This window comes from Pyrus communis, chromosome 15 (genome assembly GCF_041283825.1).
Source record: "Pyrus communis isolate YQ-2024b chromosome 15, ASM4128382v1, whole genome shotgun sequence".
In the NCBI taxonomy this organism is placed as follows: Eukaryota; Viridiplantae; Streptophyta; class Magnoliopsida; order Rosales; family Rosaceae; genus Pyrus; species Pyrus communis.
This window is the reverse complement of record NC_142579.1, coordinates 37,685,798-37,712,620: the sequence shown is the minus strand read 5'-3', so window position 1 is coordinate 37,712,620 and position 26,823 is coordinate 37,685,798. Positions and strand designations below refer to the sequence as shown.

Below are 26,823 nucleotides of genomic sequence, written 5' to 3'. Positions count from 1 at the left end.
GACCAAAATGGTCTTTGGCAGATTTTATCTTTTTTTATTCTTATTACTATAACAGATGTTGTTGTACATCAGTCTAATACCTTTAAAATTTAAGTTTGTTATCAATTCAAACTTTTTCCCGTTTTAAAGCAGGCATCATTTTTTCTCTTAATCGTTCTTCTTTTGATGTAGTCTTCACTTTATCTCCTTATTCTATTAGCTTTTCTTTGGCCTTAACTTATCTTTTTAAAAAAAAAAAATTGGTTACTCTTTACCTTATATTCGGGTTTCCTGATTTGTGAAATGCTTTTAGTTTTCTTTGTTGAATCTAAAGTCTTTCAATTTTTATGCAAATTACTCTAATCTCTCATGTTATGAGTTCAAATTACCCATATATGTGAGATGCCCTCACACACATGAAATTCTAGCTTTGTCACTGACTATAATATACACATGTATTTTACTGTAACTTTTTCGCATCGTAGTATTGTACTTGGTCGGAATGCCTCTCTAGAGGCGTGCCAATCATAAATAAGTATATATCTTAAGTCTAACGTATCATTTATTCAACTGTTAATAATACAACACACTAAATTCATTAATTAGTAACACTATGCAGCAGTGTAACTATCTCAGTCTAAGATTTTCTTTCCTGTTAAAGCAAATGATAAATGGCAAACGGGCAAAACTTGAACACAAAAGAAGCGAAAAGAGCCAAAAGGGCACAAAAGTAAACATGGCGAGATTTCTCTTTAAATCAAAATTAAAGGCTCTTTAAATTTTTGTTGTAATAAGTGATTTTCTTATCTTTTCTTTTAAAATTAAAAAATTTGCTTTAATTTTTAATTTTTAATTTTTTTAGAGAGGGGGTGACTTTTATTTTTGCTCTCGTCAAAATCCACCATTTTAGGTGTCCGTCTGTCCCTCTTGAAGCGCAAAATAAACCCTCTCAGCTCTCTCCCTCTTCCTACACTTTCTCTCTCACTCCTCCCTCACTACTTTCCCTCTCCTCTCATTCCCTCCCTTTCCTCATTGCCTTAACTCCAAGGCCCAAAAAAAAACCAGAAAATAACCCAAGAAAATAATTACTGACTAAAATTCTAGAGCTCCCTTGCAGCCATGGAAGCTCCGGAGTATTACCAGAACTCTTTCTGCCCGCAATTCGCACCCGAAAAGCGCCACCCCTTCGACAACAACAAGACCGCCGTTGGTAGTGGTGGCGGGGACCACTTCAAGGTGGAGGACCTCCTCGACTTTTCCAATGACGACGACGCTGTCATTACCGACGGCGGCTGTCCTGCTGCTGCTGTTTTCGAGAACGCTGCCGGAAACTCCACCGACTCTTCGACACTCACCGTCATGGACAGCTGCAATTCTTCCTCCTTGTCGGGCTCCGAACCCCTTTTCGGGTCCCGGAATCTCGCCGACGGCCCCTTATCCAGTGAACTCTGCGTCCCGGTATATAATTTAGTTAATTTTTTGGGTCAATTTGATTTTTGAATTTGTTTTTCAATCCCAAAAATAAAAAACGACAAAATAATGATTGAATTTTAATGAATTGAGTTCTCGGCGTTACGCAATTTGTCACTTGGCCCTGCCTACAGTTCTTCGGAATTCGAAATGAAAAAATGGAAAATTTAAAATTTAAATTTAAGTGGGGTTTTGATTAATTAATTGTTTATGTGAATTTTGAATTATTTGTTTTTACAGTACGACGATTTGGCTGAGCTCGAATGGCTGTCGAATTTCGTGGAGGAGTCGTTTTCCAGTGAGGACCTGCAGAGGCTGCAGCTGATATCCGGAATGAAAGCCCGACCCGACGAGGCCGCCTCCGAAACCCGACTACTCCAACCGGACCCCACCCGAACCAACAACAATCCTTACAGCAATTCCAACCCGATATTCAACCCGGAAGTTTCGGTACCCGCCAAGGCCCGAAGCAAGCGGTCCCGGGCCGCCCCGTGCAACTGGACCTCCCGCATCCTCCTCCTGTCCTCGACTAAGGAACAATCCGACGTTCTGGTGTCGGCGGCGGAGGCGGCGACACCGCTACAGCAGCCGTCAAGCACCGGGAAGAAGACGGTGAAGTCGGCACCGAAAAAGAAGGAGAGCCAGGAAGGTTCGGGCGGCGGGCACGGTGACGGGAGGAAGTGCCTGCATTGCGCGACGGACAAAACGCCGCAGTGGCGGACGGGGCCGATGGGTCCGAAGACACTGTGTAATGCGTGCGGGGTTCGGTATAAGTCGGGTCGGCTCGTGCCAGAGTACCGACCCGCGGCGAGCCCGACGTTCGTTCTGACGAAGCACTCCAACTCGCACCGTAAGGTAATGGAGCTGCGGCGGCAGAAGGAGATGGGAAGGGCGCAGCAGACGTATATTCACCAGGTGCCGCCTCCGCACCACCACCACCATCAGAATATGGTCTTTGACGTAAGCAACGGCGGAGATTACTTGATTCATCAGCACGTGGGGCCCGATTTCCGGCAGCTGATCTAGTGGAGAAGCGAGAGTTAGCTAAAACTAGGCAACTTTTCGAGGTTAATTTAGTGGGGCCCAGTTGATCTTCTTCTTTTTTTCTTTTTGTTAATTAGACAATTTCGTCTTCGTAATGTTATTTTCTTTTTCTAAAATTCAATTGAGCAAAATGCACACTGGTTTTGTTCATAGCGAAAAAGTTCCTCTCTTAAAACAAACAAAGAAAAAAATTACCACAAAATAGTTCGAAGTCGACTGAACTCCACTAACGTCCTTAAAAACGAAAAACAAATATCTATTTTGACTTACAAGAATTCATCATGCACTCATCTCTATTGTGAAAATAATTTCCATTGAACATAATTCATATCTTTTCATTGGGAAACCATCATAATTCGTTTGCCCTTACCACGTTGTTTAGGATTTGAAATTGCGTCCAGTGCGTTTAAAAGAGTTGGAGTAGTATCATCTTCATCATGAATCATCATCTTCGTCATCATTGTTATTAAGAAATAACCCTAATTTCCAAGTTAATGATTCGTTTTCTACATGAATTAACACTATTTTTTCCCCATATCTAGGGTTTGTATGCATGATACTTATATGTAATTAAGGTAATTATTGGCAAAAAAATTGTTCATGGGGACAGACTCCAGATGATTGAAATGATATTTTGATGTATACATGTTATAGTTGTCCAAATGTGCACCCACTATGTTGGTGTCTGGTAAGAGATAATCATGTTATCTTGTTGACAACCCACCATCACCAAGTGAAAGGTCTCCAAACCTAATCATAATTTTCATCACAACAATTGCTGGACTCCACCCTATTTAATCTATCTCCTCCTGTTTAGTAATTAATTACCCATCATTCACACAGCTAAAACTAATCTTGTTTTGTTTTGTTTTCTTTATCAGTTTGTGTTAGGAGTGAATCTCATTTTGGAGAAATGAGAGGCCTTATATGTGCTTATAAGAAGTTGGGCTACTCATCATATTGCCAATTGGAATTATGGTGCAACATCAACTTTCTTTATGGTATCAGAGCAGGTTGTCCCATGTGTGAAGCTCAACAACCACACATGCTCCATGTCACCTGATTTGTGAGTCCACATGTTAGGTTTGAAAATTTGCCACACGTGAGGGGTTGTGTTGAGAGTGAATCCAACATCGGCAAAATGAGGGACTTTGCATAAGCTTATAAGTAATTGGGCTATTCCTCATATTACTTATTAGTTTTATGGTAGAACCTCATCTTTATTCAGTTTGACACGAATGACAATAAAGGCGTCAAATACAGAAACTCGATTGCAGAGTATATCATGTTAACTGCTTGAGCTACAAGCCTTGAAAGCATATTAACCGAGGTTCGTGGCTAGGTTTTCCTTCTTCTTCTTTTTTCCTATTTTACACAAATGATACTGACAAAAATAATACGAAAACTCGAATAAAGAGTAATTCATCTTAACTGCTTGAGCTACAAACTTATTGCACAACAGTAAATTACAATGTTATTTTTAATTTACAGATTTTTATTTGAAGAATAGAAAGGAAGATTACTACTAGTCTAATATTATATATTTTTGCATGAATTTCAGTGAAAAACTGATTGAAGCCAGTGGGGGGATTTTAACCATTTCAGAGAATGTTAGAAAGAAGAGGCAGATTATTTTCACATCGTTTTCTGCTGCAAGAAATCCGGTTGGCAGATTTTGTTATTTTCTCACTTTTGAAGACATGGGGAAAATCAAATACGAAATTCCCGATGAAAAGGAAAATGATTGAAGATGCATGTATTTCGCAAAATCCACACTTTTTCTATCATTTTATTGCACGTGGTTTCACTTCCACAATAATTCAGCGTTAAGTATACAAGTCCTTGGACCAAGGCCACAGTAATACAAGTTAGTCCCTAGTTTGTCTTCAATTTTTTTGGTTTCCTAATTTATTTATTTATTTAAAAGAGGATTAGCGGATAGTTTCGTTCCGGCAGTTCACTCTTTCGAGAGTTGGAGAGACTCACAGAGGCGTTTCAATTTTTTCTTAACCACCATCGTATGATTCATCAGCACCAGGATTTGAACCGAGGACTTACTGTGTGTAATGCAGTCCTAAAATTTGTCCCCAACCATTTATTTATAAATAAATTATTCGTGTCGAACTTGGGTCAAACCAAATACCATTTCAAAGCGAGGTTTGGTATTTAGGGTTCCTCACAAATACTTCAAAACTCCTTTACATGAGAAAAACGGCTTAAAATTCTGTTATCATTCACGAATAGAAAATTATAAAGTTAACCGTTATCTCACTTGATTGTTATTACATTGTAAAAATGAAGTGTTTTGTAGTAAACTGATTCTTTAAGCGTATGCCTATGATGAAATTATGCATTGTTAACAGTGTAAACTAATTTAGTGTGCAAGGGTTTTGCAGCTCAGTTGATTAGAACGTTAACCTTTGTATTTGAAGCCTCAAGTTTAAATTTGATTCTTCACACCTCGTTCGTACAAAAAAGTTATTTTCTAGTAAATGAAAAATAAATTGTTAATTGAAGTTGACAAATGCTATGATATTGCATATATGTGCATGGAGGATCCTAGGCAGTGCTGATCCAGAGATCTGTTAATTAAGTTTAATTTGTACATTGTCCTATAAATTAGTGATATTTTCTTAAGCTGGCCTTCTAATTTGTACGATTTTCTGTCTCTGAAATTTGATTTGCTTCTTATCGTTGGCCAACAAAGTAAACAGGAAAAATAATAAGAAATTAAGCGGGGAACCTTTAACCTTAGTAGTACTGGTGGGAATAATAATTAATTTAAATAAAAAATTTCTTCTTTAATTGTTAAATAGTTAATTCTGTTGAATATTTGTACATTAGCGTGAGGGTGTAGCAAAGTTTGCGGTGGTCACGTGCCTCTTTTTCATGCCCTCATGCACCCCAGTCTCACTGGTTTATGATGCCATCACTGACAAACGCAAACACAACAGTTTCTGCATTAATATTAATTTGTAACAAACAATAAAAATAATATTAATCTTATAATAAAACTGAACATATTACTTTGGGATTAAAATTTAATTAAGTTTAGCCTAACTTTCTAATGTCACGAAAAGGGGGAAATGGAAATGACAAGTAAATTGCAGGTGGTTGATTGTTGCTTTGGTTACAGTTTTCCTTTTTAGTTTAATAAGTTTTGAATTTGAACACTCCTTTTTTTTTTTTCAATGTAATTTAATGTAGAATATCGTGACTCTTCATCCACTGGAGAAGAAAATGCTCCAATTTTCCATTCTTATATGAGGTTGAAAGGTTTATTAGCAACTGGTCAGCACAAAGTGATTCATCATACTCAAACATGAGCCGATATTCTGAAACAGAATGAGAAAATTTGAATTTGATTAATTCCACTCATAAGATTCGGAACAATTGGAAAATTACGTTACATTCTAGTTAGGATTAAGAATATGCCCTCGCACTCCTCAATAGAATGGAGTTCCGAGCGGAAACATCGCCATACTTGTAATAAAAAATCTCTCAAAACTTATTTTCATGATAGGAAATACTTTTGAAGGAAAAAAAAAACACATGCACTCAATTGTTATTTCACTATATAATTGAGAAATGTCTTTAACCATACTTATTGCCCTAACTGCTACTGTACTTGACTGTTATTCAACAACTGTTGCACTAATAAGATGAGATGTGCTTACATCTATAATTCTTTAAGTGTTTCACACCAACATTATCAAATGTTTGAATTAGGATAATACGAAATCGAGATCAAAAGTGAATTAATTCTATAACATTTGACCTAGTAAGGAAATGAGAATCCCTTCAACCACACTTCATGGAAGAAAAAGCAACTCCACTCAATAAAATGACCAAATCAAGCAAAGGTGAGAAGACTGCTCATTTAGTTGGGAGGATTAGTTTAAAGCTTAATACTACTTAACATGGTCATTAGTCACTAATTGAAATCTTTGAAACCAAAAGTAGTAAATGGCTTCCATGCATGGGGCATATGTACATGGAATTGGATCCTCTCCGAGGCAATGCCTCGGGATCCTGCTGACCGACATGGACCGTTGGAATTTGATCCAACGACTACAAATAGGGGGTCCTTCTAAAGTTATAATAATTGTAGCCGTTGGATCAAAATCCAACAACCTATGTTGTCCGGTCAGTAGAATCCCGAGGCATTGCCTCGGGGAGAGGATCCAATTCCTATGTACATGTTCATTACAAAGGGTTTTGTCCCCCTTCCCACCACCTCCTTATTCTGACAAGGTCTTGGCCACCATTTTTATAAGCTTCCCAACCAACTTTGATATATTTTATTAATTAATTAAACTTCCATTCAACAAGTAGTAACTGTACAAATACACAGGACAGGTTATTTATAGACACCAGCAGAAGGAGCTGCTAAAGACAACTGTTTATTTAGCTATGGAGTGGGGTTTTGATGTTCATAAGATAAGATTTGTAACGTCTGGCAGTCATGGCTCGTTCGGTGAGTAATGGATTTTTAGTATTATTCTGGGTTGCACGATATCACTATTTTAAGATAGACTAAGGAAATAAGAAGCATTTGAATTCAAGAAAAAATAAGTTGAAGAACAAACCCTATCCATCATCGCAATTCAAAGACAATGACTTGCAACTACTGAAACTACACAGACTAAAGTGAAAATTCACCCAACTATAAGAATCAAAATCGCCCGTACAAGCAAATAACAAGACAGCAAAAATCGAACACATGATCTAAGGCGAAAAATAAAATGTTATTAACCACTTGAGCTGCAAATCGCTTGAATACGAAACAACTGATTAGATTTTGGTTACGGTTCAATCATGTTTGGAAGGTGACACATTGACAATGAGTTGCGTACATGCATATAGCTTGGGTCTGAAAGCAGTGTGTAGATGCAGAGGACTTTGTAGAGAGAGAGAGAGAGAGAGAGAGAGAGAGAGAGAGAGAGAGAGAGAGAGAGAGAGAGAGAGAGAGCGCACATGTAAGTGTATTGTGTGATGGAGGAGTTGGGAGACATTGAAATTGGGATTCAGGGCTAGCTCTTTTGTCAAACAAATGGGAAACAATTTGGACGTTATCAATTTATCACATCGATCGCCCCGCATCCTCACCTGCGCTTCACGTTTCCTATTCCTAAACCTTTTATCAAATTTTATGCTACGTGGCAGAAACCCAATTGCCCACCTTCGCAACGGCACCTTCACTTAACTTCCGGGTAAAAAGATAGAGTTGGAAAACTGTAACTTATAACACACGTCAGAATATCACCCTTTGAAATTTAACAAAATCATCACTATTATTTTCTCCTCTACATTGCTGCTGTGCCGTTATAGAGTATACGAAAAATCCCGAAAATTCTACTATGCTTCAATGTATGACACGCATGCGCGAGGATGCATCGGTGCATTATGGAAATTTCCGTGGTAGCCATAGGGAAGGTAAACAAAATACTTGCGGGAGAATTTAAAAAATTATAGCAACGAGTCAGAGAATTCATTTCTCGCAGCTACTGTGCTACATCTTCAGGATACAAAACTGTTCAGAATTTAACTCCAATGGATGATGAAAAGGACTTGCTGGTAGCAGAGGTGATGAGACTGATCCATTGGCCTCTATCTTCCAACTTCTTCAATCTCTTATCGAGGCACGCTGAGACCTAGTTCTGTATGTATTAAAGAAGTAGAAAAATAAGTACAACGTGTTAGAATCAACTGACAATAGGACGTCTTACTAAAAACGACTTCAACGAGTAAACTGCCTCCCTATCAAACAACAATATTCTGCAGAACAAAGTAAATCAGACATTTAAACAGTATTACTACATGAAGTGCGAAACGTTCAGTAGTTGCAAACTACGATTAGAAGTTGGTAAATCAACCTATTTTGATAAGTGAAATATCTTATTAGGAAGGGCAGTCAGTAATAATAATAAAAACAAACACCCATGCTTCTGTTTACCACTGTGCATATATAGAAAAACTGTGTAAAGGTTAAGAATCAAGTGTTGGAGACCCAAAGAATGAAGGGTAATTCACTCAGAAAACAATATTATTGTTTTCACATCTATCTTCAGCCTTAACAAAGAGGATGGCGCCTCCCACATCCTGACTATTGACGTCAGAATTGGAAAAACACAATCTTCATCTGATGGCTTATACCCAGAACAGAATTGGGTTTTCAGGATTGTGATTAGAGAAAAAGCCAACGACAGTAGACATCTAGAAGTTATTTATAGTGCATGATTAAATAAACCCTTACATATCACCAGGTAAACCAGCATGGAATCGTAATTTTTACTATCACTATCATATACAATCCACGAAACGAATATGACTCATTTAGACTGATAATGTTCAAGCATTCATCAAACCTAAATAGACAATATAAAACAGCTTAGATGTTAGCACTGAACAAAATGGTTAAAGTGACGACCGTGTCTACGTTTGTAAGGACTTAAATGTCTGGAAAACAAATTGAAGCTCAAACTCCGAGCATGACTTCACATACCCCTTTTTTTTTTTAAACTATAAAGATTATGGCATTAGTTTCTCAAAATACATCAGATGGACAAAATTCTTCTTGAAAGTTTATCCTATTATTTGGTATGGGGTGTGCAATTTGGCTCCAGGCTTCCATGCATGAAACTTTTGATGAAATCTTTCTTCCCATCCATAGAAGTTTAAAAGTCACTGGCTTTATCTAATAAAGGAAAACACAAAACCAATCAAGTTTCAACACCATTGGCAGCATGCAACACCTACCATCCCCAATCTAGGTGCCATTGCTAAAATTTGAATCTTACCTAAAGCTAAAGTATTATCACAGGTAGCACATAACAATAGACAAATTCAGAATTGTGACATGTTGTATGTCAAACAGCGCCTCCAAAAGTCAGTGAGAGCTGGTTTTTCTTGAGCAGTACTAATACTCTACCAGTTTTGGATGTTATTTACACACAATTTTCAAACTAGGTGGTCCAAACTTGCTTCTGTAAACTTAATTATCAGACCAAAAATATGGCTAGATAAATCACAATAAAAAAAGAACTCAAGTTTGCACAATCTGAGTAAGAAGCTAATAAAGACATAAAGGTTCAGACTGATCTACATGAATACCAATTTTCTACCTATTCGTTTCACAGATTTTGCAACGACGAGTAAACAAATTGAGCATTATAAACACAGAAATGAAGATCAATACAAATTCAGGATTCAAATTTTAGCTAACTATAGAGTAAAAAAGTTGCTTACAGAGATAATAAATACAATACATTGGAGAAATCAAACTCCTGGGTTTGCACCGAGCATACCCTGAGACAACGACCTCGAGCTCCTAGAGTCAATGCCAAGGCACGACGTGAGCCGAGCTGAAGACACCGCCGTGTGAAATGGAAGCAGAGATTGTAGACAACCCAACTGCGGAATCGGCCTGAAATTCAAAAATATCGAAAAAAAGAGTCAAGAGCTTTGCTGATTTGAGGAAAAACCCAATTGAGAAAACGACCTGAAATCCAAAAATTCGACAATAACCAATTGAAAATTTCCCAAAAGACTGAGAATTTTACAGGTTTGAAGGGCTTTGCGTACCTTGAGAGATTGATTGAAGGGCGGGTGGAGGGGAGAGAAGACATGGGAGTGGCCTTGAACGCCGGTTTGTTGACGGCAGATTTGAGAAGAGAGAAAGCCGGCTTCGAGAAAGATCTGCAGCGAGAGGCCATTGGAGCGCTGGGCGGAGAAATAGCGGAGTTAGGGTTTTGGGGTTAACACTCACAGCAGTTGGAAGTTGGAACTTGGAGAGGCAGGGACTCTAGTGGGGTTTTTGCATTTTTGGGAAAATTACCAAAAGGTCATGGAGAATATTATTATTTCACTTTAGCCAGTGTTGGGTGAGAAATTATATTTTCTTTTCCCATAGGCCATAAGCGATTAACCAAAAAAATAATAAAATTGTGAGTTACGTCAGTTGGGTAAGACAATGTGCTAAATTTTTCTGCACTCAAGTTTTTATTTTTATTTCCGAAGGTTAGGTTTAGATTTCTGTTTTGTCAAAAGTAAGGGAAGAAAAAAAATTTGTCGTAGTTAAAGCCAATCGGTCACATAATAATTAACAAGAGATTTGTATTGTTGGTATTAAAAAAACAGTAGCTTAATAGATTAAAAACATTCACTTCTAGTCCCTGGAAATGTATATTCTGGTGTTAGTTTTCTCTTCTCGTATCGCTTGTATCAAACAAACTTCAATGAAAAACTTCAAGTACTGTTCACTTTACCGAAAAACCACATTTTTACCCTAAAAAGTCAATCATGGTATTATTTACTTTACCCTTTATTTTGTCCTTATCGTTAAAACTCAAAGTTTTCAAACATTTTTCATTAGTTTTCTTGGGGTGTTATGGAAGGGAAAATATTGGATTAATGTTTCCTTTTAACAATAAAGTGTACTGGGCTCACCTTCTTTCCCCAAACAAAAAGAAGATCGTTGTAATTACTTTCATCACATGACGCTTTTGAATGGTGAAATTGGAAGCTGCAAATATTGGATTGTTGTACACCATTGAAAACTTCAAGCTGAATTCTTCACAAGCAATTACGAACAGTAGATTCATTACCCAAATCGACGAGTTTCCGTGTACACAATTCATGCCACATTTCGGCAGTCAAGAGAATGAATGATATTAATAGACCTAAAAATTTTACAATTTGTCTAGCAATACATGCCAATCAGAATACAAGCTACACGTCCACCTTTCCTTCCTATCTTACCTCCGTCGGGGATGGAGAGGGGTTAGGTCTACCGGGAACTTAATGGAATCCGACTAGAAAACTAACGACCTTCCTTTGGATAAACACTAGGGAGAATTGAATCACGTCTGGCCACTGCTTGCAACGTGATGTCAACCACCGTCACCTTGATTTACATTTAAGGGCCTCAATTAGAGAAGCAATAAAGAAGAAGAAAAAGCTACCCACGAATACGAGAGAGACATGAAGATGGAGGAAGCCTTTGCTTTCTACGGCACTATCATAGAAGAGCCTGTTTCCCTGTCACTGAATCTACTGATTCTTTTGGTCCTGCACAAAAACTGAGTAATGAGAAGACAGTGACACCTCTCGCTGTTCTTCGGTTATACATTTAGTTATGGGTAATGTAGAAAGCCTAAATAATCACTAGACAGCCATGTGGTAATGTCAGATTTCTCTGTACTCTAAAATCTAAAACATATTTCCAAGTGTGAGATGCATACCAGGTCCAATGGCAAGAACTGTCTTCGATCCACTCACAACCTGGGAAAAATAAAGTGAAAGTCAAGATCTCAACTACACTCTTATTCCCGTGCCAAAAGAAAAGCTATAATCGTATCTTTTCTGTTCAAGGTTAAATCTGAAACGACCTAGCAACTTAATAGTACTTGAACTTCCGCAAGTAAATTCATATTCATTGGCAGCTAACCACATATGTCGAAAATCCAACACTCCTCACAAATAAGCAGTTCTCGTACTAGTTGCAGACTTCAGAGTAATTTTGTACTTGGATGATTACAATATCTTACCTGTGTTCGCCCTGCATCAGCAACGACAAAAGTTGGAATGCCAATGTTCTCAGCTGCTTCCTTCAGCTTATTCCTGATTTAGAAAATTCAAAATTATAACAATAAAGAGTAAAATCTTAGCCCCACAATTCATCCCAATAGAATCGTATTTATTTATGTTATTTAGGAGTCAGAAGTTCAGAACAACATCACCGACTTACATTTCTTGTTGATTCTTGCATGCAACCACTATTTTGGGTTGCCCGTGTTGCTCCCACTGTCTCAAAAGGGATCTGTGGCTGCAGTGGATATATAATGTTATAGCGTTGATATAATGAAACTTGTAAATAAGTATATGAATCGTGAGAGGATCCACTGAATCAGCAGAAACCACTCATAATCACCTTTGCATCAGTTCTGCATACGCGCCAGTGGCAGCATCTGCAAGTTTGTGAAAGAAATATTCATTAAATGGTTCAGCAAAAGGTTTCGAAGAATAAGGTGTTGAGGTTGGGAGAGGGAATCTCTCACAGAAATCAATATTAGATGCAATGAATTAAACATATGTAGAGTAGAGAATCTAAGGTACTTACGAGCACACTGAGATGCAATTTTACCCGTTGTCATCTTTAGGTCTCGTCTAACTACCAGTACCTGTCATGAGCAGTTCAGCACTTGAAATCAGAGAATACATCAACAACCAAAATAAGAAACCTATTAAGCAAAGGAACTAAAATCAGATCATTATTCATTACTAATCTGATAATAGTACTACGAAGTTAACAACCTCTATGAGATACCGGTATGGCTATTCATTGACATTGGTAGAAAGAAAACCTGAAAAAAAACAAATGCGACATTCAACGGTTCCCCAAAACATGGGATAGTAGCTTTCTTTATTATTTCTAACTTTTCATATTTTAAAAACAAAAAAATCGGACATTTTTCTTTGTGTGTACAAAAGAGGCCAAAGGAGGAGGCAGAGGTTCAGACTCTGGCCTTAGTTGAAGGGCCAAATGCTCTCTACCACTGGAGCCACGCCACGTAAAATTCAAACAGTCTCGATAGAGGCATTAGTCTTAAATTTTTTTTATAAAATATCATCAGGGAAAGTTGCTCCCAAATTCATGAGTTCCACCTTGTTATTGTTGCATCTCATTATCGATGCCACTAAATAACCTTACTCATCGACACACAATGACATGATGAGATTTAAAGAGCATACTTATTTGTCTGTTGTCTATATCGCCCTGGCCAACGAGATTCCAATATAATTAAACAAATTCATTCATCAAGTTTTCTCAATGATAAAAAAACCAGATACGATCATACAAAATTACAAATGAACTTTACCCCCTATAATTAGGCCTATGCATAGTCGGACATGTTAACAAATATTAAGAATGCAATTACGCAATAAACCAACAATAACACTATTCCACGCAACGATTATTCAAAAGCGAAGAAGCCAATAGCATAACAACTCAATAGGATTAAGAACATGCGGCTCCAAAGACAAACCATTTTAAGTTCTTCACCACCACTGACATTACTTGTGACCAAACTCCGCTGTTGGAGCTGGCCTACCGAAGCATTGTTCTTCTTCGATCGACCCTTACCGGGCTGTGATAAATCCAGCAACAACCCAAGAATGAAGCCAATGACAACTCCTGGAATGAAGTTCTCTGGCTTAAAGCTCACTGCCAACCATTCTCTTTCTTGCTTCTGTGGCTGCATTCAGTAACACCCATGACAGTAAAATCGATACCAATTCCGGAAGTTAGCAAATTAGGATAAGAAGACGAACTATATAATTGAAATTCTCCTAATTTTGTTACTTGGGTCATAATAACTAGAACAAATTCTCACTCAACCAAGCTTATAAATTTATAATACAACAATATGGTCTCTTTCAAACTTTCTGATTGACCCATATGAAAAAAGATGCAATATTTTCTATTTGGCAGCTGGGAAATCGGTGTGTTTTCCATTTTCCCGGAAAATTCAGAAAATTTGGAACCGAAAACGAGAGAAGGAGATGTAACAAGTAGTACCTTGTTTGGATGCTGAGAAGCGTTTCGAAACATGGGTTTTGTTGAGTTGAGAGCAACGAAGACGAAGAGTAAACTGCTCAGTGCTCTGAGAGAAGCAGAGAGACTTTTGGTGGGCTTGTAAGCCGGAGGATGAGGGTAAGGTAAAGGTAAGGCGAGGGATGTCATAGGGTTAACTCCTTTTACCGTTTTCTTTTGATCTTGACGAATTCAGCAAAAGTGGGTCCCTTTCGTGCCAACAAAGCAGTTTTTTTAGAGATATTTGTTGATTTGCTCTATGAACTTGTATGGAGCTATCAATTTCCCCTTTGAACTTTAATTTTATCCGATTACCTTCTTGAACTTTTTTAATTAGCCAATTTCTATCTTGAGCTTTAATTTTAATCAATTACCCCTGAACAGTCAATTCCCCCTTAGCGTTAGATTTTAAAAACTTTCATTCAATTTTTCATCCATCCATTTTTTTCATTCTTTTTGCCCTCATATAGTTGCTTCCGTGATCAAGATGGCTGGAAAATTGGATGAAATTTTTTATAATTTAATGTCAGGGGGAAATTGGTTACTTATAAAAGTTTAGGGGGATAATCGGCTAAAATTAAAGTTCAATGGGGAAATTGGCTAATTATAAAAGTTCAAGAGGGTAATCAACTAAAATTAAAGTTCAGGGAGAAATTGGTAGCTCCATACAAGTTCAGGAGGCAAATCGACAAATGTCATTTTTGTTAACAGAATAGTAAGAGTAGACGGTAGAGACTCTAGAGAAATAAATTGAATTTAAAGAATGAGGATCCTCTCAGAATCCTCTTTGTAAGGATCTTAGGGATCCTCAAATCGTGTCCATTTATCGTATATCATGTGATCATAAATCATTTTAAATACTTTTATTTAAAATTAAATATGAAAAATACCTGACGAAAACTAATCGCACGATGTACGATGAATGAACACGATTTGAAAATCCCTAGGATCCTCACAAAGAGGATTCGGAGAGGATCCTCATTCGAACTTAAAAGGTTAATGAGAACGAATTTGAGTTTCAAGAGTATTAGATGTAATTAAAGTCTTAGTGGTTGAAAGGTGTTGAACCCTTGTATGATAGCGTAAGTTTGAACTCTATCGATGACTAATTTAATATCTAACATAACAAAATCTATTATTTGACAAAAAAAAAAACAGATCTTTTTTGTTTCTTTAGGGCCTCAATTGTTCAAACTCACAAAACCTTATGGGGGTAGGCACAATAACCAACATGTGAGCCTTGGTCACCATACATACATTGTCACACAGTTTTAACTGAGTGACCTAACTCATATGCGTTTGTAACATATAATGTTAATAATCTATTATTATTATAATATGTTGTGTGTACCCTAGGGGACACCCGAGGCTTGTTCAAACAAAAAAAAAAGGACAGAAGTGGTGAAATATGTGCGTTTCCATGCGGGGAACGCAAGAATCGTCCATAGAGAAAGGATATACAAAGGGTTGGTAAGAATTTAGAGTTATATAGGCTCACTTTTTTTGGTACTAGCTAATGCATTACAGAAAATAAATAGTCTTGGAGACCAATTTGCAAGTGCAGAAAACAAATGGTTGCCCTATAACGTGGCTCGAGAGTCTACCATCACAATCCAATTCCCTACCCTCCCGCTATCCCTCACGTACTCCTCCATCTCACACAAAGAATCCCACCATTCCCACATAACAAACAGTTCTTTCCTATTTCTCACATTTTTTGTTCTCCCAACAATACAATCACATTTCCGACTGCCACCCTAACTGCATGCCGTAACTGCCCTAATGGAGTCCGTCGCCTCCAACTCCTCCCCAGAAAACCACCGCCCGGCCCAGCGGCCACGAACACGTATCATACCCACGCAACCCTTCGCCGACCGCATTCTCCGAGCCCTACACCACAACCTCCGACTCCTTCACCACCGCGAATCCAACTTCTTTGTGTTAGGTGCCACGGGGAATGTGTACACTGTCTCCTTATCCGCCACCCCTTCATGCACGTGCCCCGACCGTACAACCCCATGCAAGCACATCCTCTTCGTGTTCCTTCGAGTGTTGGACCTCCCCCTCGATGACGCGTGTCTGAGGAGGAAGACGCTGCGGCCGTGCCAGGTCAGCCGCCTCTTAGGGCTGCCTACGCTGCCGGAATCACTGGCGGCTTTCAGCCTTCGAGAGAGGTTTCATCAGCTGTTTTTTCAGGGATCTTCGTCGACAACAACAAGGCCACGCCATGACCTGGAGATTGAAGAGGGGAGGAGCTGCCCTATTTGTTTGGAGGAGATGGTGGGAAGGGATGAGAGAGTGGTGGCTTGCGGGACGTGCAGAAACCCTATTCACGAAGAGTGTTTGATGAAGTGGAAGCGGAGCAGCGGGAGAAGGTCGGCGAATTGTGTGATTTGTAGGGCAAGGTGGAAGGATATTAATAGGATTATGCAACAGGATAAGTACTTGAATTTGGCTGCTTATTATGGTACTAATCATCATCAAGATGACATTGATAATGTTGATGAGGGTCTATATGGTAATCGTTGATCGATCCAAATAGTCTCTCTAATGTAATTTAAACTAAATTGTTAGAAGGGATGATTTATAATTGTAAATAGATTGAGGGATTATGTAGATTTGAAAAGGAAATGACAAATTGCTCAGTGGAAACTTGAAAATTAACAAAAATCTCAAAGAGATGGCCCAAGGGTTTACTATTAATTAATCAAACAAATATTGTCTTCAATTTGTATATTATTGTCTACATATCTGGCATAATAAGTATCGGATTTTATCACAAAAAGATAAGTGTTAAAATAACGAAAATTACAAGTCTTTTGAAAGGAAATGAATAAGTGCTTTTTGCATAAAATTGATGAAACTATGGTATTGCTTAATGAAAGAGATGGATGCTGACCAATTCATGCACATTCTAATGTGAAAGAAAATATGTCGTGTCACTTAGTATACAGACTCATTACGCCTTATAGAAAAAGAAATGTATATTCGATGGCATGGCATAATCTCTCATTGTATTGTGGAATGAATTGACATGTCTTGAATTGTTGATTAAGCAAGAAATTAACTATACATTCAGCTGTGGCAGGTTTAGTCAAATATAATGATCAATTGTTTGACAAGAAACAGAATTAAGTGGATAAGCTTCTTAATTCCAGTTAAGCATCTGCCAATCACAACTTCACACTACAAATCAAGAAATAGATCAGCATTATCAATGTCGACTAAAGTCACTTTGAACAAGACCCAAGTTTTATTTTTGTTTCACATTTGATTTACGTTGTTTTTTAATTGGTTGCTCGTGATTGGATGGAAATTTCAGGTGTTTTCGTCACCTTCTTTTAAGCCCTTAGTCATAATAATAAATAATAATGATAATAACAAAAGAGAAGTTCGCTATGATCATTGCGCAGTCAAAATACAATACCGTCTCATATTATACCGAATGTGCAAAAGGAAGATTTGTCGATCATCAACAAAAGATAGTCAATTTTTACATTTAATTTTATCAATTAATAATATTTAGATTGGATAAATAAAAAAGAAATGAGATAAATAAATAAACACGAGTGCGTAAAAAGCGTGGGAAAATCAGTTTCCAAATAAGAAAATATTACGGTTAAAATGTGGTCAACTGTCACATAGGTAGTACATATCTCTCAAAATTTTAGCATATAAGGGGTAACTCTCATTGGCATTTTGTCATACATCTGGTCAGGAGGGTCATTGCACAGAGAAATTCCAGCTGAAGAAAAAGACCTCTGCTTTTTTCATCGGCATTTTCTCAAACACCTTATCTTCTGGGTCTCTCCAGCTCCAAAAATGGAAGAGGAAAGCGCCAGTCCTCCGCACGGCCGCAACTTGTCTCGCAAGGTGGTGGCGGTGGCCGCCGGCGAAGCACACACTCTGGCTCTCACCGCCGATGGGTTTGTGTATTCGTGGGGAAGAGGCATGTTTGGGCGGCTCGGGACCGGTTCGGAATCCGACGAGCTCTTCCCTGTCCGAATCAAGTTCAATGATCCTCGCAGCGCAAAAGGGACGGGGCTCAAATTTGTGGGAGTTGCCGCCGGTGCCTACCACAGTCTTGCTCTTGCCGGTCAGCTTTCAGATTTTGGTGTTTTCAGATAGTTTGTTTTATGTGTGATTAAGTCTGATGGTTAAAGTTAACATCTTTCCTCGGTAGTGGGTTAGGCCAGTTGTATAGGGCGGTGTGCCCGTCCTCTTGCACCAAAGTTTGAATCCCGCTTCTCGTAGATTAGAGTAGTTTAAATATTTTCTTATTAAAAGCTCATTACTTTCCTCCATTTGCATACATAGAAGGCAAATTTGAAGTTTTAACTGGGTGCTATTGGAATTTAAAATGCTTTTGCTTTTGTTGTTGTTTGTTACAGTGATAGGGTTTTGTTGCTTGGCAAACTTCATGATAATAATATAAATAAACCAACTATACAGGTTAGCGTTTAGTCAATAAGTTAGATATCAGGGGCAAGAACATGCATCTGGGAATAGGTTTAGCCGGAATCTAGTTCGAATATTGAAGTAATACAACAATGAAATAATCGAACGCTGGACATGATTCTGCTGTGTTCTAACTTTAGTTTTGTGGTGGCAGATGATGGATCGGTTTGGTGCTGGGGTTACAACGTCTGTATCCTTCATTATAGGGTTACATATTAATTATTAATTCAATGCAACGAAATAACTTAGTTGAATCCCTAGTATTTGCCTTTGTGTTTGCTCCTCGTTTATATTGTTTAAGTTCTTGACTGTTAAATGGATGGCCAACTTGGTGTAAATGGAGAAAATTCTTTGGTGCCCTGCTTGCTGGAGCAGTTTCTTGATGTGGGATCTGCAACAGAGAGTGAAGTGCCACTTAAGGTATTGGAGAAAATTGTATTCGCCGAAATCAATACCTGATGAAGATAGGAACCTTACATGCTTTTTTTGCATCAGGTTTGTTCTGTTAAAGCTGGAGGAATGATGTCCCTAGGAATTGATAATCTAGGTACCCTTTGGGTGTGGGGAAATTTCCCACACGAAAGCAGCAGCAATGAAGGTGGGTTCTCTCTGGTGAGCGGTTTCACCCCAACTCCTGTTTGGGATTTCCATGGCCACGTTGTTGTGAAGGTGGCGTGTGGAAATGAGCACGTTGTGGCCCTGGTTTCCGCCGAAGAAACATATAAAGGTGAAGATCTTGTTTGCTTCTCTTGGGGCGGTAACAGCCATGGCCAGTTAGGCCTGGGGGATAAAGAGAGCAGGAGTCGTCCCCAAATAGTAGAACCTTTTGATCACGACTCCCCCTTCGCAGTTTATGAGGTAGCATGTGGGGCTTTTCACACGGCTTTGCTCACCCACAAAAAAAGGCCAAGTGACACATTGGAAAGCATGTGCTGGACTTTTGGCCTCGGAGAAAATGGGCAGCTCGGGCATGGAACCACCCAAAGTGGATTGTCTCCTGAACCTGTGAAAGAATTGCCGCAGTACGTATATCTGGTGTCTGTTGACTGTGGCTTATTTCACACTAGTGTTGTTTCGTCTGTGGGAGATGTGTGGTCGTGGGGAATGGAGAAGGGTCTTGGCCTATGCCCAGATGCTAGTTTTAGTGGGAATGATTCGGGGGATGCCGTTTCTCCCCTACAGATTAATGAATTGAATGGCGCAAAATTTCAGGATCCAATCCAAGTTGTCTGTGGGGCTGCCCATACGGTTGTTGTTGCAAATGATGGATTTAAGCTTTGGTCATGGGGGAGAGGAAGGAGTGGGGTTCTTGGAAATGGTAAGACAATTGACTGTTATTCTCCTGCTGTTGTCTTGTGGCCTCCGCTTACAGAGGATTTCAAGCAAGAAGAATTAAATACTGTCGATAAGAAAAAGCCTCTTGATGACGGAGATAACACTGGTGAAAGAAATTTGACAGGAGACGCCAAAGAAGAGAAAAGGTTGTCTTTGGCAATGGAAGAGATGAAGCTTCTGCAGTCAAAACTTTCAGTCATGGAAAAGTATACTGGCATACTTCATGGTTCAATATTCGGAAAACCTTTTAAAGAGCAGGATATTCCAGTCTCGTTGCAGAACTCGGGTACTTATGACATTGCAAAGGAATGGGAGAACATGTTAGAGTCAGCAGATCGGGCCAATCTCGTCAGGCTGGAAAAGTTCTACCGGAACATGCTTGCTGGTGTTAAAGACAAGCTAATGAAGAGAAAGATTCAAGAGATGATAAGGGAATGTCACGGTTCTTCTTCGATAAATCCAAGTGTGTAATTCCAATATGTGAAATACAAAGGCAATACAAATATGTTTGAATTTGTAATACAAATCCCTTTGTAGTTTGTTCAGAAACTTTGCCCAGTTGGTTTTCCCAAGTGCTTGATATGTGATGTAAAGTGAGAGTTTGATTAGAAAATAAAGAGATTATATGTAATTGTGGGGAACAATCCAAATTATTTTTAATTTTTGAATAAAGATATTGGGGATCATGCATTTGTCAGCAGATTCAGTATACAATAAATATATTGGGGATCATGTAATTTGTGAATAAATATATTGCGGTCTATAAAATGTGGTCTCCTGAGCATCAACAGTCTAAAAAAATTCAAACTAAATGAAAATTGAATTGGCTGGAACTAATGATTCCACTCTATTACAATTAGGTTTGATTTTCGCTAAATGCGAATTCGTACCAAATTAGTATGATTATTAAGCGAGAGTCGAACTTGATTATGACATTTATAACCATATAATAATTAATCACAATTGGATGGATTAAAGCCGTAACTATAAGCTAGAAAAAGAGAACAATAACGCCAGGATAGCATTTATCCGTTGCCAAACATACCCAAATTGTGAACCGGATCTCCTGCGGATCCAAAGGAATTGAACCTACTCATCAAATGATCCGGGCTATTGAAATTTGATCTAACAGTTACAATTATTATAACATTTAAAAAATCATCTGTTTGTAATCGTTGAATCAAATTTTAATACTCTGAATCATTTGAAGAGTAGGCTGAGTTGCTTTAGGTCCGTTCCCAAATTGCTCATTCCGTCATCAACTTTCACCGCTACGCGCGTTTTGACTCTCCCTCTCTTTTCTCCCCCTCACAAAACCTCTCCCAAAACCCTAAATCCCACTCACTCCCCAGTCCCATCTCTGGCACAAAATGCCCGGCGTCGCCTATGACTCCGGCGACATGGCTGGCGCATTAGGCTCCAATGACACCGCTATGGTCCCACACTCGCCTGAGATCCGGCAACCCGTCGTGTACTCACTTCACCACGGCCTCAACCCTCCGATCGCTCGCCTCTCCATCTCGTGGTCCCGGGGCAACACTCTGCGCGTGTCAGTTCTCCGTCCGCCTTCCGGCGAAGACTCCGAAAAGGATGAAGTTGGCGGGAAAGTGGTGGAGGTGAGGCTTAGTAATGGAGACGGCGAAAATGGCGATGCGAAGTGGCGGAGGATCGCTTACGGTTCTGTGCCGCCGTTCGCCCTACTACAGAGCCGGAGGAGCTCGGTTGCGAGCTTATCGAAGGTGTCAATGGGTCCGTCGCTGTACAACATTGATTGGTAATAGAAATTTTGATTAGTCTGTTTGGTTGCTGAGAAAAAAGATACAAAAATCTGCAGAATATCCAGTTTAGTTTCTTTGGATTCTTCAATTCTCCCTAAATTATGAAATGTGACTCCGTTGAGAAAAATATATTAGGTGGGAGTATGTGATGGAGTACAGCAAGGACATAAATTCACTTCTTGGTAGCTCTAAGTCGCTTCCTATTGCAGTGATCGAAGACCCGAAGATGGTTTTGAGGGTAAATTCGAGTAATTTCATTTGGTTTTTCATACGATCTTCCTTTTCCGAATTACAACTACAAATATAATTGTTAGGTCTAATTTCAAAAAAATTAATGTAGAAAGTTGAGGAGCCTACCGCTTTAAAAGCTGCGTGGGAGTTGATGGAGATATTTTATGCAGACAAACAATCTCAACCATGGGTACCTGAACGGCTTGTTGATTGGCTGGCAGTAATGATCTTGTTCTCTCCCCTTGATTTGTTTATTAGTGCTTACACCATAATTTCAGCTGTTGCTTTTTGATGGTCACAAGTCACAACTTGATGCTATGCATGTGTTTCATGGCAGGATCTCGATAGTCTACTTTCCAGCACACAGCCAACGGTCCATTCGAAGCTTGTGGATTTTCAAAATGAACTTGTTGAGTTACAGGTTTGACCTGTCCCGTTCCAGTTTCAATCAAATCTTTTCATCTTTCTTTTGGAATTTCATTAGCGTTCATAGTTCCTTAGCTGGCTCTGAAACACTTCTTGGAGTCTTACTGAGGTCTATAATGGGAACACAACAGAACTCAACTATGGCTTTTTTTAATTTCTAGCTAAGTTTTTGGAACCTATTTATGTTACCCTGCTTGTTCACTTCATCCATAGGACCATATGCCGCTGATAGTTACTTTATGGATTCTTTCTCTTGTTACACTAGCTTGTGAATGTGATTTCTTTTTGATATAATAAAGCCTAGTAATCATTAAATTTGCTTTCTTTTGATTTTAATGTAGTTGGTGTAAAAATATTGTTGATGAAGTTCCACCTCTGTGGGTTATGTCTCTGATGGTCAGTTCGTCACACACTGGTTCATAAAGATATTGGAGAATTTGATTAGATTTGTTTCTGCAGGTTATTGAGGACAATCCTAAATATTGGGAAGTATTATCTTCGGCACTGGCAGTTGGCTGGATTGAGATTGTGGTTTGTAGTCTTAAGGACCCTCTCCCTTTTCTTTCTATATTACCTTTTGTTTTATTGCTCGAGTTTTCTGTCTTCTGAATTGTTAAGTAGTTCCATTTCCAAGTTATGAAAGACTGATAGATGCTGTTTGTTTTTGTGCAGGTGAAAATGTTGCGGTTACATGGATCTTATCAACTTCATCAGCTTGGAAACCGTGAGGTAAATATATTGAACACGGAATAGGTGGTTTATAATATATTATGATGTTCCTGCTACCTCCTTTTAACTTTTCATATGTTCAAGTTCTGTGCTAATTGTTCCGTGAATCTTGTCCATGTCTGGCCACAGATCACCATATTTGTGTTCTAATGCTCCATGTAAATTTCTATTGTGTACTTTATGGATTTAGCGCTGAAACAACTGATGCCTGACCTGTGTGTAACTAAATAGACAGAGAATGGACTTGTAGAGACAGTTTCCGTCCTTATTTCAAAGATGCCACGCATGCGTCCTGAAGTAGAAGATGGAAAGTTAGGTGAATGCTTCAAAGCAAAGCCAGATTTTATCAAGGTGTGTTTGAGCCTGTAAAAGTTAGTGTTTTTTTATTTTCTTGCTTTTTTTTTTCACCCTACTGTAATTTGTAACTTTAAACATCCTTGTTGCCTAGGCATGGGAGAAATGGAGAGCGCAAATTACTAAACTCGACTGCAGTGCATTCTGGCGTCATTGTGATCACCGTCAAACCCGGGAGGGGTTGAAAAATATGATACAAATTATGCTCGGAAACACTGACAATCTCTGCAACGTAACTTGCCATTGGATAGAGCTGTTTGTTTCTCACTTTCTATATGTCAGACCATTCACAGTGGTAAATGCCCAATTACAATATCCTTGTTTTAATAGTTCTAATTACAGGATCATAATTAAAATTTCCTAATATGATGTAATTTAAGACTCTGGATAGATTGTGAGGTATGTACCTATCATCTCTTTTTAATACATTCTTACGTATAGCAGCTGGACTATAGTTGAAAACTAATTCCTTTTCTGAAAATCAGGGTCTTGAAAGCATGCATGACCTAGCCCAGAAGTGCATGCAGTTAAAACCAAGGTCTGGTTCCCATGGGTTGATAGCAATTCTTCTTGGAATCCTAGGGGAAAATACCGAGGTAAGTAGTTTGGACTAGACACTAATAGTGTACTAATCTATTTATTTTGTCCATGTTTTTCTTCTACTGAAACCTTTGGGTGTTTGGAAATGGTACAGGTTGTCCTAGCAGAATGCTCAAGAGCATTTGGGCCTTGGTGAGCTTCTATGTTCTCTTGTAACTGCGTGTATTTCAGCATTTGGTCTAGAGAGGCTGTATAATGTTCAATCATTCCCCAATTCCCCCCAACCCACCAATTTTAAAAGTTTAAATGGCTTGTGAGATTAAAAAAGATTGAATGTGCTACTACTTTGTTATTGAAATTCATATAGATGTAACTCTTCATTATTTGAAATAGGATGGTTGCCCATGCCATTGAGTTGTTGACTACTGGGAGCGATGAAGCAGAACTTCTTCTACAGGAAGAACGCGATAGCCTGGGGGGAATTAGTATAGCAGAATCACATCGACTTGTCTATGCTCAAGTCCTGTCGTCACATCCATTGACTTGGCAAGTGAGTGCAGATGAGATAATTCTAGATTGTTTTTGTTATGAGTGTTGCAGTACTTGATTCATGATCCTGTGCTTTTCCAATTTTCATACACAAATTAGCATATACAATTGTGTGCCGAAGGCAAAGTTTTTTTGCTATTACAGTATTTGATTAGGAATCCATGATAATAATTAAGGTATAAAATGTTTGTTACTTTTTTGAGAGATCCACTCTTATGTTTTGCTCAACGCAATGTGTATGAACTTTTTCTAATGCTCTACAAGCACATGATATTTCAAACCATGTTGGTCATTCAAACTGTTTCTACAATGTTTGATTCTAGGGGTACCATTAGGCTCACTGTTGTGATTGTATTGAGTCCTCTCAGTCGAATCAAACTTGTAGGCATATAAAATTTCCAGTCTTGCACATTGCGATTGATGATTTCTTGATCACTATCAGTTGAAGTGCTTATCAATTTTCTGTTACAGTTTCTCTTTGTTTCTTATGACATTGAGTTGGTAAAACTCACAGTGCACGCACTAAATATGTTGACGGTTTGATGTTCTCATGTTTGCAGATTGCTCCAATTTACTTGACATCTTGCACAAAGCAGGGAATGGCTTTGTTAGAGATTCTATTGTATAAGCTGCCAATTCAACATAATGAAACGCTACTTAAGGTGATAGGCAAAGTTTTAGAGCCAAAGTTTATTGTTACTAACCATTACACGTGGTTCTTTTCCCTGGATTGTGGATCTTTTCTTTGTGTATACTTGTGGCTGATAGACAAAATAACATTGTTTTGAACTTGTTGTGCAGAATATAGAGATATGCCGTCTTTATGAACTCAACACTGTTAGTTCAAACATTATGAAGGTATGTTTAAATTTGTAAGGATTGCCTTTTCTGTTCATGAAAAATTATCGTCAGATTATGTACTTTGTACGAGAAATCGGATATAGGAAATAGTAACCACATGCATGATCTAGTGTATAGACTGGTACTTTGTGTTTAAAAGGTTCTCAGTTTTTAGATTGCTGGGGTGTACCATTGGAAGCATGGTAGGAAAGGTGCTGGAGTTTTTTGGCTTCAACAAGCCCGAGATGAAGTTCGTCTTAGCAGGATTGCTCAGCAATTGTTTGATTCTGTTGGAAAGTCGATATCTGATGAAAGTTTCAAGGTGAAATATTATTTGTTTGCACACAACGTGAAATATTGATATTAGAACAAAAATCAGTTTCATTTTAGAAGCGACTCATGGTTTATCGTTTACATACAGCAATGGGAAGGCTTGATTGAATTGTTGGGTTCTGAATCCAAGGCTACAGGGGGTCTTGAATTTTTGCACAAGTATGAAATTTGTCTGAATTTTCATAATTATCCTCGTCATCGTTCTCCTAGATTTTTCACACGTACAACTTTTGGTGTGCTCTAGGTATAGGGATTTCAAAAAGTCCCTTAAGCAAGTTTATGATGGAAAAACCACTGATGCTGCTCGGCAAGCTGTAGAATCTTTGATATCGGTTAGTGTGTAACTTTTATGTGGCTGGTGCATTCGTTGCGTAGGATCTATAGTTTTCAAGGCTTGAAGTGTCTTGTAACTTTCTTTTTTTTGCTTATGAATTGCAGCTTATGAAAAACCCATCTACGCCTCAGCGCTTTTGGCTGCCTCTTCTGCATGACTCGGTAAGACTTATACGATATTGTTGCTAATCTGGATTTGGACATAAACTTCATATAGTATGAGTTAGCGGGTGGAGGGCGACATTTTATTTACTTTTGCATCAGTTTGTATGTAACGAAAATGATTTTTTAGATTAATTAAATGCTTGGTCGCGTTGATACACTTTCGTAAAAACATGATTTCTCACTGCATTTTCATTTACTTTTGTGCAGTTAAAGCTGCTTAACTGGCCGGACCGGCCTCTGCTAGATGTGTCTCAGACAACCCTCTTGTTGAATAAACTGCAAGAGTTGTCCATGGCTAAGCTCCGTCCAGACTTTATCGAGGCAGACTTGCCACCGCAAGCACTCATTTCTGTACGGTTAGCTCTTGCTGCAAATCTCGGCCGTGCCACCTTAGAGGAGTAAAGAAAATGTCTGTTTCTCCGGCGGCTCTGAGATGTAGAAGTCAACATGTTAAACTGCTGTAATAGATGTTGTGTACTTTTGGTATTTACCCTCACATCTTCGCTAAGACAAAGTTTCAGCAAAACTCGAGGCCTGGTAGTTTCTTGCAGACATTCCCCGAAACAGGCGTCTTTGTAAATTTGCGATATAATTTTAGAGTAAAAGTTGGGATTGCAGAAAGAATTATCTCGGGGCAGTGATTTTCACACTCCCGTCTTCTGT

At 38.6% G+C, this 26,823-nt stretch overlaps 6 protein-coding genes across 9 annotated transcripts; 4 read left to right on the top strand and 2 right to left on the bottom strand.

Moving 5' to 3' along the window:
- Positions 1-891: 891 nt before the first annotated feature.
- GATA9 (GATA transcription factor 9) lies at positions 892-2,609 on the top strand. Its single transcript, XM_068457886.2, has 2 exons — positions 892-1,437; positions 1,690-2,609. Exons 1-2 carry the CDS (start codon positions 1,099-1,101, stop codon positions 2,473-2,475), a joined length of 1,125 nt encoding a protein of 374 aa, XP_068313987.2. The 5' UTR covers positions 892-1,098; the 3' UTR covers positions 2,476-2,609.
- A 5,316-nt stretch (positions 2,610-7,925) lies between these two features.
- LOC137708723 (protein NONRESPONDING TO OXYLIPINS 2, mitochondrial) lies at positions 7,926-10,317 on the bottom strand. 3 transcript variants are annotated; one of them, XM_068447877.2, is made up of 3 exons: positions 10,078-10,317; positions 9,762-9,919; positions 7,926-8,153 (listed from the first exon to the last, which is right to left on the bottom strand). In XM_068447877.2, the coding sequence occupies exons 1-2, from the start codon at positions 10,206-10,208 to the stop codon at positions 9,772-9,774; spliced, it is 279 nt and encodes a 92-aa protein (XP_068303978.1). In that variant the 5' UTR covers positions 10,209-10,317; the 3' UTR covers positions 7,926-8,153; positions 9,762-9,771. The 3 variants fall into 3 exon arrangements, with proteins under 3 accessions (XP_068303978.1, XP_068303971.1, XP_068303986.1); XM_068447870.2 differs by having other exon boundaries at positions 9,742-9,919; positions 10,078-10,315; XM_068447885.2 differs by having other exon boundaries at positions 9,801-9,919; positions 10,078-10,315.
- A 760-nt stretch (positions 10,318-11,077) lies between these two features.
- On the bottom strand, positions 11,078-14,241 carry LOC137708366 (Peptidyl-tRNA hydrolase II (PTH2) family protein). The gene is made up of 8 exons (XM_068447426.2): positions 14,075-14,241; positions 13,542-13,751; positions 12,614-12,674; positions 12,425-12,461; positions 12,242-12,319; positions 12,042-12,114; positions 11,736-11,775; positions 11,078-11,562 (listed from the first exon to the last, which is right to left on the bottom strand). Exons 1-8 carry the CDS (start codon positions 14,237-14,239, stop codon positions 11,513-11,515), a joined length of 714 nt encoding a protein of 237 aa, XP_068303527.2. The 5' UTR covers positions 14,240-14,241; the 3' UTR covers positions 11,078-11,512.
- Positions 14,242-15,411: 1,170 nt separating this feature from the next.
- On the top strand, positions 15,412-16,817 carry LOC137708358 (uncharacterized). The gene has a single exon (XM_068447414.2). The coding sequence runs from the start codon at positions 15,872-15,874 to the stop codon at positions 16,616-16,618; it is 747 nt and encodes a 248-aa protein (XP_068303515.2). The 5' UTR covers positions 15,412-15,871; the 3' UTR covers positions 16,619-16,817.
- A 966-nt stretch (positions 16,818-17,783) lies between these two features.
- On the top strand, positions 17,784-20,582 carry LOC137740313 (Regulator of chromosome condensation (RCC1) family protein). 2 transcript variants are annotated; one of them, XM_068480177.2, is made up of 4 exons: positions 17,784-18,185; positions 18,702-18,737; positions 18,867-18,967; positions 19,043-20,582. In XM_068480177.2, exons 1-4 carry the CDS (start codon positions 17,912-17,914, stop codon positions 20,351-20,353), a joined length of 1,722 nt encoding a protein of 573 aa, XP_068336278.2. In that variant the 5' UTR covers positions 17,784-17,911; the 3' UTR covers positions 20,354-20,582. The 2 variants fall into 2 exon arrangements, with proteins under 2 accessions (XP_068336278.2, XP_088542900.1); XM_088686774.1 differs by lacking the exons at positions 17,784-18,185; positions 18,702-18,737 and having other exon boundaries at positions 18,863-18,967.
- A 474-nt stretch (positions 20,583-21,056) lies between these two features.
- Positions 21,057-26,781, top strand: LOC137730394 (nuclear pore complex Nup85-like protein). The gene is made up of 18 exons (XM_068469421.2): positions 21,057-21,656; positions 21,796-21,898; positions 22,001-22,111; positions 22,229-22,312; positions 22,777-22,848; positions 22,990-23,046; positions 23,278-23,397; positions 23,495-23,695; positions 23,886-23,996; positions 24,095-24,132; positions 24,334-24,490; positions 25,050-25,151; positions 25,291-25,347; positions 25,505-25,651; positions 25,751-25,821; positions 25,907-25,994; positions 26,101-26,157; positions 26,368-26,781. The coding sequence occupies exons 1-18, from the start codon at positions 21,253-21,255 to the stop codon at positions 26,560-26,562; spliced, it is 2,175 nt and encodes a 724-aa protein (XP_068325522.2). The 5' UTR covers positions 21,057-21,252; the 3' UTR covers positions 26,563-26,781.
- The last annotated feature ends 42 nt before the right edge of the window (positions 26,782-26,823 follow it).

Bases quoted from the DNA above. Each gene is read 5' to 3' on its own strand.
- GATA9 (XM_068457886.2), top strand. From the start codon at position 1,099: ATGGAAGCTCCGGAGTATTACCAGAACTCTTTCTGCCCGCAATTCGCA. The intron at 1,438-1,689 runs GTATATAATTTA...TTGTTTTTACAG, and splicing joins CCAGTGAACTCTGCGTCCCG to TACGACGATTTGGCTGAGCT.
- LOC137708723 (XM_068447877.2), bottom strand. From the start codon at position 10,208: ATGGCCTCTCGCTGCAGATCTTTCTCGAAGCCGGCTTTCTCTCTTCTC. The intron at 9,920-10,077 runs GTACGCAAAGCC...TTTGAATTTCAG, and splicing joins CCTTCAATCAATCTCTCAAG to GCCGATTCCGCAGTTGGGTT.
- LOC137708366 (XM_068447426.2), bottom strand. From the start codon at position 14,239: ATGACATCCCTCGCCTTACCTTTACCTTACCCTCATCCTCCGGCTTAC. The intron at 12,320-12,424 runs GTGATTATGAGT...TATCCACTGCAG, and splicing joins TATGCAGAACTGATGCAAAG to CCACAGATCCCTTTTGAGAC. The intron at 12,115-12,241 runs GTAAGTCGGTGA...TTTCTAAATCAG, and splicing joins TGCAAGAATCAACAAGAAAT to GAATAAGCTGAAGGAAGCAG.
- LOC137708358 (XM_068447414.2), top strand. From the start codon at position 15,872: ATGGAGTCCGTCGCCTCCAACTCCTCCCCAGAAAACCACCGCCCGGCC.
- LOC137740313 (XM_068480177.2), top strand. From the start codon at position 17,912: ATGGAAGAGGAAAGCGCCAGTCCTCCGCACGGCCGCAACTTGTCTCGC. The intron at 18,186-18,701 runs GTCAGCTTTCAG...TTGTGGTGGCAG, and splicing joins CCACAGTCTTGCTCTTGCCG to ATGATGGATCGGTTTGGTGC. The intron at 18,738-18,866 runs GTATCCTTCATT...ACTGTTAAATGG, and splicing joins GTGCTGGGGTTACAACGTCT to ATGGCCAACTTGGTGTAAAT.
- LOC137730394 (XM_068469421.2), top strand. From the start codon at position 21,253: ATGCCCGGCGTCGCCTATGACTCCGGCGACATGGCTGGCGCATTAGGC. The intron at 22,849-22,989 runs GTTTGTAGTCTT...GTTTTTGTGCAG, and splicing joins TTGGCTGGATTGAGATTGTG to GTGAAAATGTTGCGGTTACA. The intron at 25,652-25,750 runs GTGAAATATTAT...GTTTACATACAG, and splicing joins TATCTGATGAAAGTTTCAAG to CAATGGGAAGGCTTGATTGA.